This window comes from Callorhinchus milii, unplaced genomic scaffold (assembly GCF_018977255.1).
Source record: "Callorhinchus milii isolate IMCB2004 unplaced genomic scaffold, IMCB_Cmil_1.0 Scaffold2, whole genome shotgun sequence".
In the NCBI taxonomy this organism is placed as follows: domain Eukaryota; kingdom Metazoa; phylum Chordata; class Chondrichthyes; order Chimaeriformes; family Callorhinchidae; genus Callorhinchus; species Callorhinchus milii.
The window spans coordinates 114,154,517-114,168,270 of NW_024704743.1; the positions used below are offsets into that span (position 1 = coordinate 114,154,517).

At 41.2% G+C, this 13,754-nt stretch overlaps 1 protein-coding gene across 4 annotated transcripts in view; it reads right to left on the minus strand.

Annotated features, from left to right (window-relative positions):
• Nucleotides 1-2,356: 2,356 nt before the first annotated feature.
• Nucleotides 2,357-13,754, minus strand: part of LOC103174504 (extracellular sulfatase Sulf-1) — a 129,078-nt gene continuing 117,680 nt past the window's right edge. For 3 of the 4 annotated variants that reach the window (XM_007886908.2, XM_007886915.2, XM_007886918.2), the window contains 3 exons: nt 13,001-13,143; nt 11,833-11,956; nt 2,357-3,617 (listed from right to left, as the gene is read on the minus strand). In XM_007886908.2, the coding sequence (XP_007885099.1) occupies nt 2,806-3,617; nt 11,833-11,956; nt 13,001-13,143 (1,079 nt within the window). In that variant the 3' untranslated portion in view covers nt 2,357-2,805. Of the gene's footprint in view, nt 3,618-7,736; nt 7,771-11,832; nt 11,957-13,000; nt 13,144-13,754 lie in introns of all 4 variants that reach the window. The other variant, XM_007886922.2, reaches the window with a different exon arrangement.

The window sequence follows — 13,754 nt, forward strand, 5'->3', positions numbered from 1 at the left end:
CATTTACAGCCTCAAAACTCCCTTTTATCTCAGTGCCTGAAACTCGTGCATATTGAAATAAAACATTTGATTTCAGTTAAACAAACTTTATTTCCATAAATGCTGCTTCTCGACTTTCCTGAAGCCAGAATAGTTGCAGAATTAAACCCCCCCCACCCGCCCCCCCAAAAAAATAATAAATTCACATGAGTTTTGCGACTGGAACATACAAATTTGGTAAACACTGTGCTCATGCTTTACTCAATTCAGCACTATTTACAGTCAGCATTGTTCAGTACATAAATACTTTGCTATGTTACATTATCAGAAGCAGGAACACAATAGCTATGGCTAACAGGGTTACATTTACAGGAGGAATAATAAAACCCAGACTACAAGTGAAAACTTATTTCTATTTCAAAGTGATTAACAGATTTTTTTTCTGGATAATTATTCCCCTCCCCTCCACCCCCTACCGATGAAGTTACTAACACAATTCAATGTAAGAAGACAATGCTTATGATTTGACTCTCAGCATTGAGGGTGGAAACAAGAATCAACACCTTAATTGAACATTGCCAGCTAACTTAAAATCAGAGGACTCCTCCGGGTACACACACACACAACACACACACACAATTGCAAGTGAACTATTCTGGGCCTCGGTCTGATTCAATTTCATTCTGCAGGTGCTGCACAAGTTAATGTCAGCAGTTAAAGGATACATCAGCCCCACCAGTTTCATAAAGGAGAGAAATGGGTGATTTGGAGCAAGTGGAACAGTCATCTGATGGAATGATCACGCTTAAAATAGGCTACAGCGAGCTGTTAAGAGATGTGACTGCTGTCTGGAATCATAGAGGGGAAAATTGCAGTGCTTAAATGATAGTTATCACCCATAACAATTAGCCCACCTCTTCAACCCCACGCACCACAGAATATTAAAGCCCACCAACAGGACCTTTTCTCCACATTAAATACCTTCAGGATCTTATTAACATTCAAGCAAGTTTTACCCACTGTAGCTGACACTCAGCATGGACGAGGTGTCATTACAAACCGTGACATCCATACAGAGACTCAACAATTGCGACTCAAAATAATCGCCAGTTAAATATTAGCAAATAGTCCCATGGGTTTTTCATTTGACAGAACCAATGTCTGGTTTATACTGTGGATTTCATGCTGAATTTTGTGGTGGTGATTTTGTCCTGCTGCATTATCTGCAAATAGAAGTTTGCCCTGCAGATCAAAAATGGTCCCTTAAAGGTTCTTGAGTAGTTTTGAGGGGAAAATATAAATCTTTGCCTCTCCAAATTGCTGTACTGCTGGAAGCCAAATCCCATACTTTCCAGGAGTGCACACAAGCAGGCATAGATGAATATGATGGTGAAGTGTTGTCCAATTTGAAGTGAATCTCACAAGTCCCACCATTGTGAAGTCTTCAAGCTATTTACATTAAGCCTTCCAGCTGGAAACGTGTGTTCCTAACAGGAAAAAGTTCAGTGAGGTTAAAAATTATTGGTAACCTCTGTAAACCCTTTTAGCACATGAATCCAGAGATTCTAGTAAAAGAGCTTTTGGGCTATAGAGACATTTATTAAAAGAATAGCACATTGAGTGACTGTATGTAGGCTTGATGAAAAAGCTTTTGCAGAAATATTTTCAGAAACAAATGGTATAATAATGTAGATAAGATCTGAAAGGGTATAAGGTTAAGATAGGGCAGTGAGATTGAATGAACACTTTGCTCTGAGAGCTGTTGTAGACTTGATGAGCTTCTCTGCAATAAATTTCTATGATTCTATGTAAATCTCAAATATATATTTAGAAATGGCCTCACTTGTTCCTTCATTGATGAAGAGTTTCGAAACAGGCCATGGGCGGGGAGGGTGGTGGCGGTGGGGTGGAGCGAAGGCAGAAAAATAACTCCTTAAAAACAAACTGGGGGGAAAAATACCCGAGCAACTATTAAGTCGCTGAACATGATGGGGTGAACAGAGAGCAGGGATTTCCTTGAAAAGCAAACATAGCCAGCTGGAAATACTTACTAGACCAATGCTCTGCACTGCTAATAGATTCCAAATTGACAGCAAAACTCACTCTGCAAATATATTGTGAACAATTCTGAAAGTGCAACATTTTGGGACAAACCCCTGCCCCTTCCCCCCAACCATGATTAATGTAAATGAATGCACTTTGCGAGCTTTTGTAGTGGAAAGATGGCAGATTGCCACTCCACGTGATAGTCGATGACATTTTACACATGACAAGACTGTAACATCACGTGACACACTCCACGTAACAGTCAGTGATACTCTTCATGTGACAGACTCTACGTGATAGTCCGTGACACTCTCCATGTGACAGACCGACAGTAGCTAAAACGTTTCACTTTATTAGGTAACAAGGAGAAACTATTCCGAGGCATACTGAAACAAGAACAACAAAATTACATTTGTATAGTGCCTTTCACATTGGGAGGACACCCCAAGGCTCTGGAAAACAGCCAATGCAAAGTTTAGGGAATTTCTCCCAGCCCTCTGGGATATGCCTATTCCAGTAACATAACATTTAAATATATTTATTTAGAACTGTAGAACTTAACAGTTATACAAGAAATAAGCTTCCTGTTCCCTCATTCCAGACAATGGTAACAAAATAAAATTGTGAGACTGCCCCAAGGCTGTCCGTGATGAAATACAACGTCCTTTGCCCTTTGATCTTACAACATGAGCTGTTATTATTGCAGGTGACAGTAGACATCCAGGTGAATGAATGAATGAAGGGCTTTGAGTTGATCAAAAGAGGGAAGGGGACAAACTGCTACCCCTCTGGATTGAAGTTCTCTGGTATTTCCTCACCGCTGTTCTGTGGCTCTTCCTGAAGCTCTTCGTTCCCGCTGACCTTGCCTTCTGAAGGAATTGCTAAGGCCTCACGATAAAAAGGACTGACAGAATGAGCAGGAAGATAGGCTTGATCTTCAAGAATGTCCTCCTCCTCCCCCCGCACTTGATTTTGCTGACCTGTCAGAGGAAGCATGCCGCTCTGCTGCAGAAAGAAGCTGTTTCTGGCTTCGATTTCCCTCAGGCCGTTGCCGCTGAAGCCTGAACCATTTTCAATATCCTCCCATTCTTTTATCAACTCTTGTCTCCACCATTCAGAACTGGAAACATGGTTCTCAGGTATGTGATTGTGATTCATCATTTCCACCTTTGGGCTGTCACCCCCTGTGTCAGTCACACTTGAGTCTGTAGATATAGCAGGTTGTGTCTCTTTTATCTCCCAATCAATCATCCCACTGGATTCATCCTCTGGCTCAGTTGGGGACCCATTTCCCGAGATGGAAAGCGGAGATGATGCCATGTCCAGGGGGGCAGTGTCAATGGTCAACAGATCCTTGTTTAGCGCAATGGTCTCAGAAGTGTGTCCAGGAGAAGATTTCAGCAGTGCAAACATCCTATCTACATCCTTCCAGTAATTAGTCCAGTCTCCAAGGCTAAGGCTATAATTATTCCTGTTGTCAAACAAGCTTTCATCCACACTGTACAAATTTTCAAGTCCTTCCCAGTTGATATTTTCTGTGAAGTTTGGCAGTTTCTGCAGACTAACCTTCCCATCCGTCCCATAATTGTCCTCTGCCGGCAGAAACAGACACTTTGAATAGATTACACAAACATAATGCACATCCACTGCTGCTGACGCACTGTGTTTGCATGCAAACATGCATCTAACACCAAATGGTTATTCAAAGTAATATTAGAAACAGCCCGTCCACCATGCCGAGACCTTCAAGCAAAGCCACCCAGCAGGAAAAGGTGTAAAAGTATGACTGCAATGCACAATGTAAAACAGGAGACAACAAATAAAAAAGAATCCTTATTAAGAGAAATAACTACCTGAGCACAGATACAGAACCATTATCAATGCCAAACCTCACCGTATTCTTATGTGTCAATACATTCATTATAAACTGACTGTCCAATTTCACAAGCCTAGGGAGACATTCAACCTGGGTCTAGATTTACTCTATTTTGCTTACAAAATACACCTCTACTACACGTTACAGTAAATCCTGTGAGGCACTTAGGCACATGCTCTTGACACGAAAGGCGCTATATCAAATGCAAAGATTATTTATTATTATTCATATAGCATTCTGGTTTATCCAGAAATTTGCAAATTCTTAAATGCTGCTTTAATTTTAAGTTCTTGAAAGTTAAGACTGAATTCAACAATTTTCCAAATTCTGGATGCTCTGAAATACTGCATAAATAAGAGTAAATCCAGACTCAGGCGGAATTTCTCCCCTACAGAGCTTCTGCTGTAATGCACTTTACACCCAATCTCATGACATTACCATCAAATAGCATTTTGTAAGCAACACAATTTAAATATATTGCCATGGGCCAATTCTACTTATTATTATTATTACATCAGATTCAGATCGACCAGAAAATGAAAGATCAACTGGTTACTTCTTAAGCCACATCCAGCTGTGGGTTCTTTCGAATGAAATTCTATGGCATGATTTGAAAGGCTTGGATCATGTCTCAAATATAAACTGCTGAAGTCTGGACTTTTACTTCCAAGTGAAAAATATTGAATAACCCATTTGGATGAAAAATACATTGACCTCATTGCATTATTAGGCCAAGACACTGTCTCTGTCCTGCTTGCTGCTTAAACTACATCAAGAATTTGCAAGTCATTTAGATACTTTCTTTATCCGTTGTCATATGCTTCCCCAACTTCCCCGGTCCTTGGCTCCTCATGAAATTCCTAAAAGTGATGTTTTATAACTAGAAACAGAAGACGCTATAAAAAATAAGTAAAAAAAACTTAATTATTCCAAACAAACACTTTGTAATGCAGTGCGAGTGGTCTAGACCATACACTGTCAGACCAAACGTGTAAAAGCAAGGGCCCCATGCGGTGAGTGTGGGGCCTGCCAGAGTTAGGAAGTGGTGGAAGCTGAAATCCAAAAATGAAACCAACAGAAAATAGCCAGGAGAATTGAGCTTCATGCCTTGGTTTGGATAATTCAGATAGATGACTGATATAAGATGTCTCCTCAGGAAATTACTATGAAAGACATTGTGGTTAAAAATATAGGGTCAACAGAAAAGGATGTAGTAGCGAGCAATGGTATGGACGCACATACTAAATACATGTTATTGACATAATGGACAAGAAGAAATGAAGTCAGTCGGTCAGTGGCATTGGTTGATATAAACTCAGCACTAAAACCACATCAGGCTAAACGCATGCACTGTGCAGGCTTCACAAAGTAGGATTAAAAATACAATAATAATGCTTACATTTTATACAGTGCCTTTCACGTCGGGAGGACGTCTCAAAGTACTTTACGGGATGTACTGTAAAGTGGTGTGACGATGTATTTTGTGGGCGAATGTGGAAGCCAATTTGTGCACAGCTGGTGCCACAAACAATCATACAGTGAAAGACCAATTTTTTATTTGGGGGCCGGATACCGGAATTAGCTCCTTCTTTTAACTGTTTATTAACCATGGTCAGGAACAAACAGTTAAACGAGAGGTAAATAGTGACAGATTATCGGATCAGTACAATTGCTACCGTAAATAACAAGATTTTTTTCACTCCTAGTAAGTGACACAAATGGGAACCAAATATATTTTTCTTTCAGTAACTCTTCATAGGTACTCCTGTTTTCTTGGTTCTTTTGGCCATCTTTCTGCCCCGCCCCTTGGCTCTGACCTACATGGACCAACTTCTCCCTCAACCCCACCCCATCAACCCACCCCACCTCCAAAAAAGACAAGCCTTAAGGAAACACCACAAAGTGGGGTTTTAGTAAGAATCTTATAGCTTCTGAGTACACAGAATTTGACAAGAAATAAATATAAACATTAATACAGAGGATAACACTGTCCCTAGAGAAAAATCAAAGCAGAACCTTCCTTTCATCCCCGTTGCTCTCTACCATCTAAAAGCACCCTATATGGCGCACTTTAGCAAAGACGTGATTGTACATGCAGCAGAACGTGACAAGTGATCATTTCCTTGCTGTCCCAAACTTGCAATTGCAGCTAATATCGTTGCTGACTCCGCCACTGTTCAGTGCTCAGGCCAGCGTGAAGGGCGCTATATAAAATGCATGTTGTTGTTGCTGTTGATGCTGTTTGATGACTCCTTTATCATGACCTGAAATAACACACATTTCGGATGGCAACATTTTTGTAGCTGATACATTTCAGCCCAAAAACGAGAGTGATGCAATTTACACTCAAGACTAAAGAAGCAGCCATGTGACAAATTGAAAATTTTTAAGATACAGCTTTTCGTCACTCACAAGGACTTGAAACTGGGCCTCCTCAACTTTGGCCACTTCCGATGCTGCTGCAGCCTGACAGTCAGGTAGCAGGAGTAAAAAGAGGCAAAGATCAAATAGTAAGATGTTAAGAATAACAGGAAAATAGGTACACAAACCTATTTCTGGACATCTATAGAAAGAAAGTTACGTGCCACTGTTCAAAACAAATGTTTAATTATTCGCCAAGCAATTCATATTAAGTTTTTTAAGTCACTGGTTGTTTTCTTAGCATTTTTTAAATGTATCTGTTTTCACATTTGTTCTTATAGTCTTCCTTGCACTGCATTCAGTTTGCTGTCTGATCAGAAAGCTTTACTGCTGAATTCATCTAATTGCCCACTAGGAAGTGCAGGAGGGCTTGGGGTGATGCTTTGCTTGACAACAGCATTGTCAAAGCAGGGAATTAATGTGTAGGCAAGTGGAAATATGAAGTCCCATCTCAGGACTCTGGCACCTCTGGACGTGTGTGCATTCAAGAGCTGTCTGTCCACGCTGTTCAGTGAATTCATATTGGACCCCTGAAGACAATACACTTTCTGCACACTCAGCTTACCTGTATTATTTACTCTCAAGTTTCCAATGATAAGCAGGTGGCAAAAGCATAGCAAAATAATCCACACGGACCCTAGAACATGTGAAGAGTTTTCAAATTTCTTCAAAGCTCTTGAGGATTTCGATAGACTAGAGTAGATTTGACTGCTGGTCAGCACATGACTAAACAAAAAACGCAACAGTAAAGCCGCTACCTCAATACCCCACAATGTGGTCAACACTGATCACCCAGGAGTGATCCCAGCTTTCAGTGATCCCAGCTTTCAGTGTGTGTGTGTGTGTGTGTGTTGGTGGGAGTATATGGGAGGGGGGAGGGGAGAGGGGAGAAGGGAAAGTTCACCTTTCCTGCAACCAATTAATCCATAAAATTCATAATCAAAACACTACATTTAAACCAGGGTTTAGATTTTATCGCAGCGCAGAATCCTTATAAAAAAATTTCTATACTTATTTTGGTCTTGAATTAGTGAGTGCGTGTTAAGCGTGTGCACATGTGAAGGAAGTATGTGGTAGGGAGAATGGGAGTGCACACAGACTCAGCAGTAAGCAATCAAGCATTTTGACTTGCACTCAAAGTGACTTGCACCTTCAAAGAGCAACGCGCAAACTGAACTGGAACCACAACAAAGTTAGGACTCCTGCGTGTCACAAAGAGCAGCGATAAGAATGGCAGATGGTCTGAAAACAAAGGTTAAACTGCTATTTGTTAACAGAATGAATGGGCATGCATCAAAAGAGTGTTGAGTATAAACACACAAACAAAACAAAAAAGGAAAATTAGCTTCAATGGCCCAGCTCATGCAATTGGTTTGAAAAAAAGGTGTTGAAGAGAATAATAAAGGGTGGATACCTGTGTTGATCAAAGCTTCCTCCATCTTTATTTCCTGATTAGGAAAATAGAAGAGTAATTCTTGTTAATTTTTTTAGAACTGTAAAATTATTCACAATGTATCTGTCCATGCATTACCTAAAGAGAAATGTAATACGGTTAAAGTAGAAATAGAAAAAAATAAGTAACTCTTCAGCACAAGAATTAATCCAGAGGCAATGACTTGGGGAAACTCGAGAGCAATAGAAAGTGCACATATTCTCATGTAACTAAAAGACATATTAATACAAACTAGTCTAGTTAGGAAGTTAAGTTTAACACACTTTTATTTAACCGTAATATTCAGTTAACCTCAGAATGAGCGAGACTCCAGAAGTGAATGATCGGACAATGTTTGGATAATTCCTGCCATTCCTGGACTTGTGACGGCCCTTTGGTTCAATAATAATAATAATAATAATCCTTGTATTTGATATAGCGCTTTTCACGTCGGGAGGACGTCCCAAAGCGCTTCACAAAACACACTGTAAAGTGAATTGACTGTATATTTGTGGGCGAATGCGGCAGCCAATTGCGCACAGCAGTGTCCCACAAACAGTCGTAGATTGAAAATGACCAATTTATTATTGTTTTTGGTTTTGGAGGGATTATTATTAGGCGTGTGGAGCAAGGAAACTTGCCCAAGGTTTCGCCCTGCCTGGAATTGAACTGAGGTCTCTCACTTGCAAAGCGAGTGCTCTAACCACTGAGCTACAGGACTCCACAATGTCTTCTCATATGGCTCAACTTTGGTCCAAATTCTGTAATCACTGCCATATGTATCCTCAGCCCTGAGAGGAATCACTAGTCACAACTCAAGTCATTTCCCTATTCTCTCCCAGTAGCTCTTATTCGTAACTAGCCACTGAACTATTTTAAAATGACCTGGGAATCCAGATAGATTCTTGACCAGCCCACCTGGTTCATCAATGATATGGAAGTATGGAGCTCGAACAAGTGAGCTAAAGCCTTGGCTGCACAAGTTAACAATTGGTGGAAACTTATCTATAGCAACTATCTCTTCACATGAATGTACTAATAGAGGATACAGCAACCCCTGTCGCTGCCAAATTACCAAATACATACGGCTGATTCTGTCTCAGGATACCCGAATGACAAAGTATAAAGTACATGTACAAACCAATCACCCTGTGGTCACTGCTGCTGAATGTATCTCCTTTCACACTAATCGACTTCCAATGAGCCAACCTTCTTCCTTCAAACTTCAATTCTGTGTTCTACTGTTCTACCTGACTACATACAAACTAAAACCCTCATAATACTCAGCTGCTATCCATCCCAGAATCTATCACCAGCCGCAGGGCACTCTGTGTGGTTAAAACCAACACAAACGGCCACAGACTGAGAGTTAGCATCATCGCTTTGTCTAGCTACATTCTGCACTTTTGTGGGGTTCCATGTCGTACAGTACATGATTTAGCCCCACTTGAAGAAGCCAGTTAAATGCCCGGGGGTTATAAATGAATAGAAAACAACACATGCAGTTAAAGACTGACTAGCGAGTGTAACATTTCTATGAGATGCCAATATGCCCGTTGAGGTAGAGAATAAAAGATCTAAATTGCGGTATTTCCAAATCGGACAAACGGGGGTTCCTTCCAGTTCCTTCCTTCACTCTGACGTGACTTGAGTTCAGAGTGGAGATCTTGCAAGCCAGAGGGGAATTCTAACAAGATTCCTTAATAAGGAATTCCTTAATAAGGAATCTTTTATTCTTTAATAAGGAATCTGAGTAAAATTGACTTTTTGAGCAGCTATTGCAGTGATCCTTGAATTGAAAATACAAAGATAAAGCACCTTTCACATCGGGAGGACTCCCCAAGGTGGAGGGGAGAGTGGCTGAAGGCATGGTCGAAGAGGAGGGTCTTGAGACGTGCCAGGCAGTGGAAGGGCAATGATGCTGTTTTTAAGGGGATGGGAACAATGTCAGAGGACAGCACGGAAACCCGATTGGAGGGGTTCGTATAGGGAGTGACAGGAGAGCAAGGAGTGAAGCTGGGAAGCAATGGCTCATTCAAGGACCTTGGAAAGGAAAGGGAGGTTGGAGATGGGGCAGTAATTTGAGAGCAGAGATAGATCCAGGGAAGATTTTTTGAGGATAGGGGTGATGATCGCTGTTGTTAAGGATGTGGGAATGGTGTCATTGGACAAGGAGAGGTTAATGAGGTCTGTGAGTAGAGGGGTAAGGAGGTGGAGTTGGGAGGTAAGGAGAGGGATAGGGATAGGGTTGAGGGAGCAGGTGGTGGATTTCATGTGGGCTGTAATGGTGGTGAGAGAGAGGGGGAGACATGTTTGAAGGTGGAGGGAGGGATGGGTAGGAGCCAGAATGTGAGGGGGCGATGGGGAGGGGGTAGCAGTTGATTGAGTTTCTGTTATCTCCATGGAAAAATTCTCTTATGTTGAAAGCTGGCATTTAGTCATTGGCTAAGAACAGCAACAGAAATAAAACTTTGGGCTATAGAATGGGCTATAGTATCTTCCATCTATAGTACTGCAAGGCAATGTACAAATGGTCTTGCCACACACTCAAGATTCAATCCAGTCTAGGATTGAATCCGCAGAAAAGGTAATGTAGAGACATGAACCAGTCTGTCCTGAAATCTAAAGAGCGAAGAGATAGGAGCTTCAACACAGGCTACCATCATAATAATAATCCTTGCATTTATTATTGCGCCTCATTTCGTCTTCTAGACGTCTCAAAGTGCTTCACAGAATATACTGTAAAGTGAATTGACTGTATATTTTGTGGGTGAAACACGGCAACCAATTGCGCACAGCAGTGTCCCACAAACAGTCGTGGATTGAGTGACAAAATTATCATTTAAAAAATGTTTTTTTTGAAGAGATTATTACCTCCAGAAAATAATCCGCCAATCAACTAACAAACTGGGATTATTACTGTTGGAAAAGCTTGTCGGTGCCATTAGTGATGGGAGCCTCTGAGAGCACGAGAATTAGTGGTCTCACATCAAACCCTGAGCCAGTGATTATGAAAATGCCTTCCAGCATCAAGGATGCCCTCATAGCAGTGCAGCTCACAGTATAAGGCAGGCTTTGCTGGTGCTAAAGCACTAGCTCTTCAGCCTTCAGACCTTAGGCTATTGATGAAACATAACCAGAGGGTAACTAGCAGTAACCACATAGCTTTAAGCAAGCATTAGATAGCTACAAACAGGATAACATAACATCCCAACCATTTCATTCAAGAGCATCCACAAAATCTGATCTTGTATCTCTGGTTACAGTAATAACTACAGCTTGTGTGCGACCATCCTTTTAAACTCTGAATAGTATTCAATGCTTGCTAAGTGTTAGTGGAGCATAAGCATGAGGTGAATGAACAGTCAGGCTTTGAGAGACCTTCAATAAATGAGAATGGACTTTCCTGCTATGGATATTTCTAAGGAACAGGTATCATCAATACTCTTCCTATTGAACTTCCTGTAAGTAGTTACCTGATCCCCAATGTGTGAGCAAGTGAAAGCCGGGAACGCTTACTCGTGAATGCTTTTGAAAAAGGCAGAAAATATTTATTTTCATTTCTGCAGCAAAAGCGAAAGGTCTGAGCCAAACAGGGTTCATGAACCAACAATCTTCAATGCTGTGCCTGGAGCCATCCACTATCCACTGAAGCACCGCGATCTCTGTACTGGACTGAGCGTCAAATCCACCTAAAGTCACAAAGTCACATGTCTATGGATTTTGTTATTCTAGGTGGATTTTTAAAATTCCATTTTAAGCATCTTTTAGCTGTCCAAACACGCTTCACAGAAATGTCACCAAACAATTACGACATGATACAAGAAATGAGTCACCAGAACCACCATTGTGGGGGTAGAAGGTAAAACTACATGGATCTGTCTGTTAAAAGGTTTATCATTCTATTTGAATCTACCAAGAAAACTGCAGAAACCAAATCCTTTGCTCACAAACGTAGAAGCTATTAGCACCAGGAGAAATGTGATGCCTTTTCACTGCTAAAAGTCGAAGGTTTCCTTTGAAGAGACAGAAATAAGGGAGAACCTTTTGGTTTCTTCAACCAAAAATCAGTCATTACCTGCTTCCAGACCCTTTGGTCTTGGTGTGCACTGTTTGTGTCCCTTGCAACTTCGCAGTTCCATGAGTTGTGCGTGCAACTGGTTAAGAATTTCCCGCTCCAGCATGTGCACTGCATTAGTCAGCTGAAACCACAAGAGCAGAAAGAGATGTGTGTGTTTGGTTGACAAATTTAAGAAACGCAGCAGCCAATTGCGCACAGCAGTGTTCCCACAAACCACCGTGGATTGAAGTTACCAATTTATTATCATTACTTCTTTTTAAAGGAATTATTATCCCTGGAAAAGTGATCTGCCAATCGATTGACAACCGGGTTCCTTCTTATCGCTAGGTAAACAGAGGCGTGCGTGTGGAGTAAAGAAACTTGCCCAATATTTCTCCCTGCCGGGGATCAAACCCAGGTGTCTCACTTGCAAGGCGAGTGCTCTAACCACGGAGCTACAGGACTCCTCCTAACTCCCAAACTTAACTCACCTCTCTGAACTCTCTCCAATGCAACCCGCCCTCTCCAAATGCGACCTTGTTAATGAGTTATATAATGTTAATAGCCTGCTTTAAACTGATTATAAAGATTTAGGGGGAAAAAAAAATCCCTGTTTTTAGCAGTCAGGATAAGTTAGGCTCTATCGCTAAGAATGGTCTGGACAGCAAGGGGTCCTGGGAGGAGCTGTGTGGAGCATAAGGGGAGTTCGAATGATGAACCTGAAACATTGGTGGACTTTTATTGGTGAACATTGAGCTTTGTGGAGGATATTAGGTAATCATTGGTAAAATGCTTTTTCCTTTAATGTCCTGGTGCTTTGCCTTTACGTACTTTACAACAAAAAAAACTTAAAAGAAATGCAGAGCTGGGAAGAATTCTTTTGACTGCGTGTACGGTGTTATCAATCAACGTCAAGTAACCAGCGATTTCTCCAGGTTTATCATTCACTTCCTGCTTACATACTCTATGTCCCTATTTATGATACCTACATTGCTATTATTTTATAGCTGATATATATTTTATATAAAGCTTTGCAAATATGCCCTCGCACTTTTAAAGATCTGTTTTGTGTGAATTAAAATATTGTCAAAGCACAGAAAGTGAACATCCAGTGATTGATGCTGATGGTGATTGAGCATGTGTCCAAGAACCGACTTGTTCAGTCACATGCCAGTAATATCCTTACCTGATAAGGATCACTGTTCATGTCAAAATATTCGAGGAAGCCAGTGGCGAACTCACAGAAGAGAGTGTTGTGCGTCTCATTAATAGTCCGTAAACACCAGTAAGTATTATTGTTAGAACTTGTGCAGGCACAAAAGGATCCCACTGGAACGGAGAAAGGAAAAGATGTGTCAAGCGAGTTTTTACGGGGGAGAAAAGCAACATTTCTACAGTTGCCAAAACTTTTTTGGCAGATTGCCACACAGCTGTGGCATGCAGCGTGTAGTACTGTGTATGTGTAGGCGAATAATTCACAATAACAGCACCCAAACCAAAGGATACACCTGAAGGCATATAGATAAAGTAGCCTTTGGTTCAAGAGCAAATACCTTGTGCAGATTATAAACCAAATAGATCAACAACAACAAAATTACATTTGTAAAGCGCCTTTCACGTCGGGAGGTGGTCCCAAGGCACTGGACAGACTGAGTTATGGACCCAAGCTGGGGGTCGATCAATTGCCTCATGTCATGTTAACCTTGGTTCTGACAGGCCGTGCCATGTAGGGCTATATCGCAGCTTTGCCCAGAGTGCTGAGGTCGGGCACATTCCAGTGCGGATGCTCTCACAAGCTCCTCCTCTCCTTCTCCATTAAGCACCAAGTTCACACACAATCACATCACTTTCCAGTACATCCTGTGAAGCGAATTGAGACGTCTCAACGACATGATAAGGCGCTATATATTAAATGCAAAGATTGTTAAATTCCACGTTGC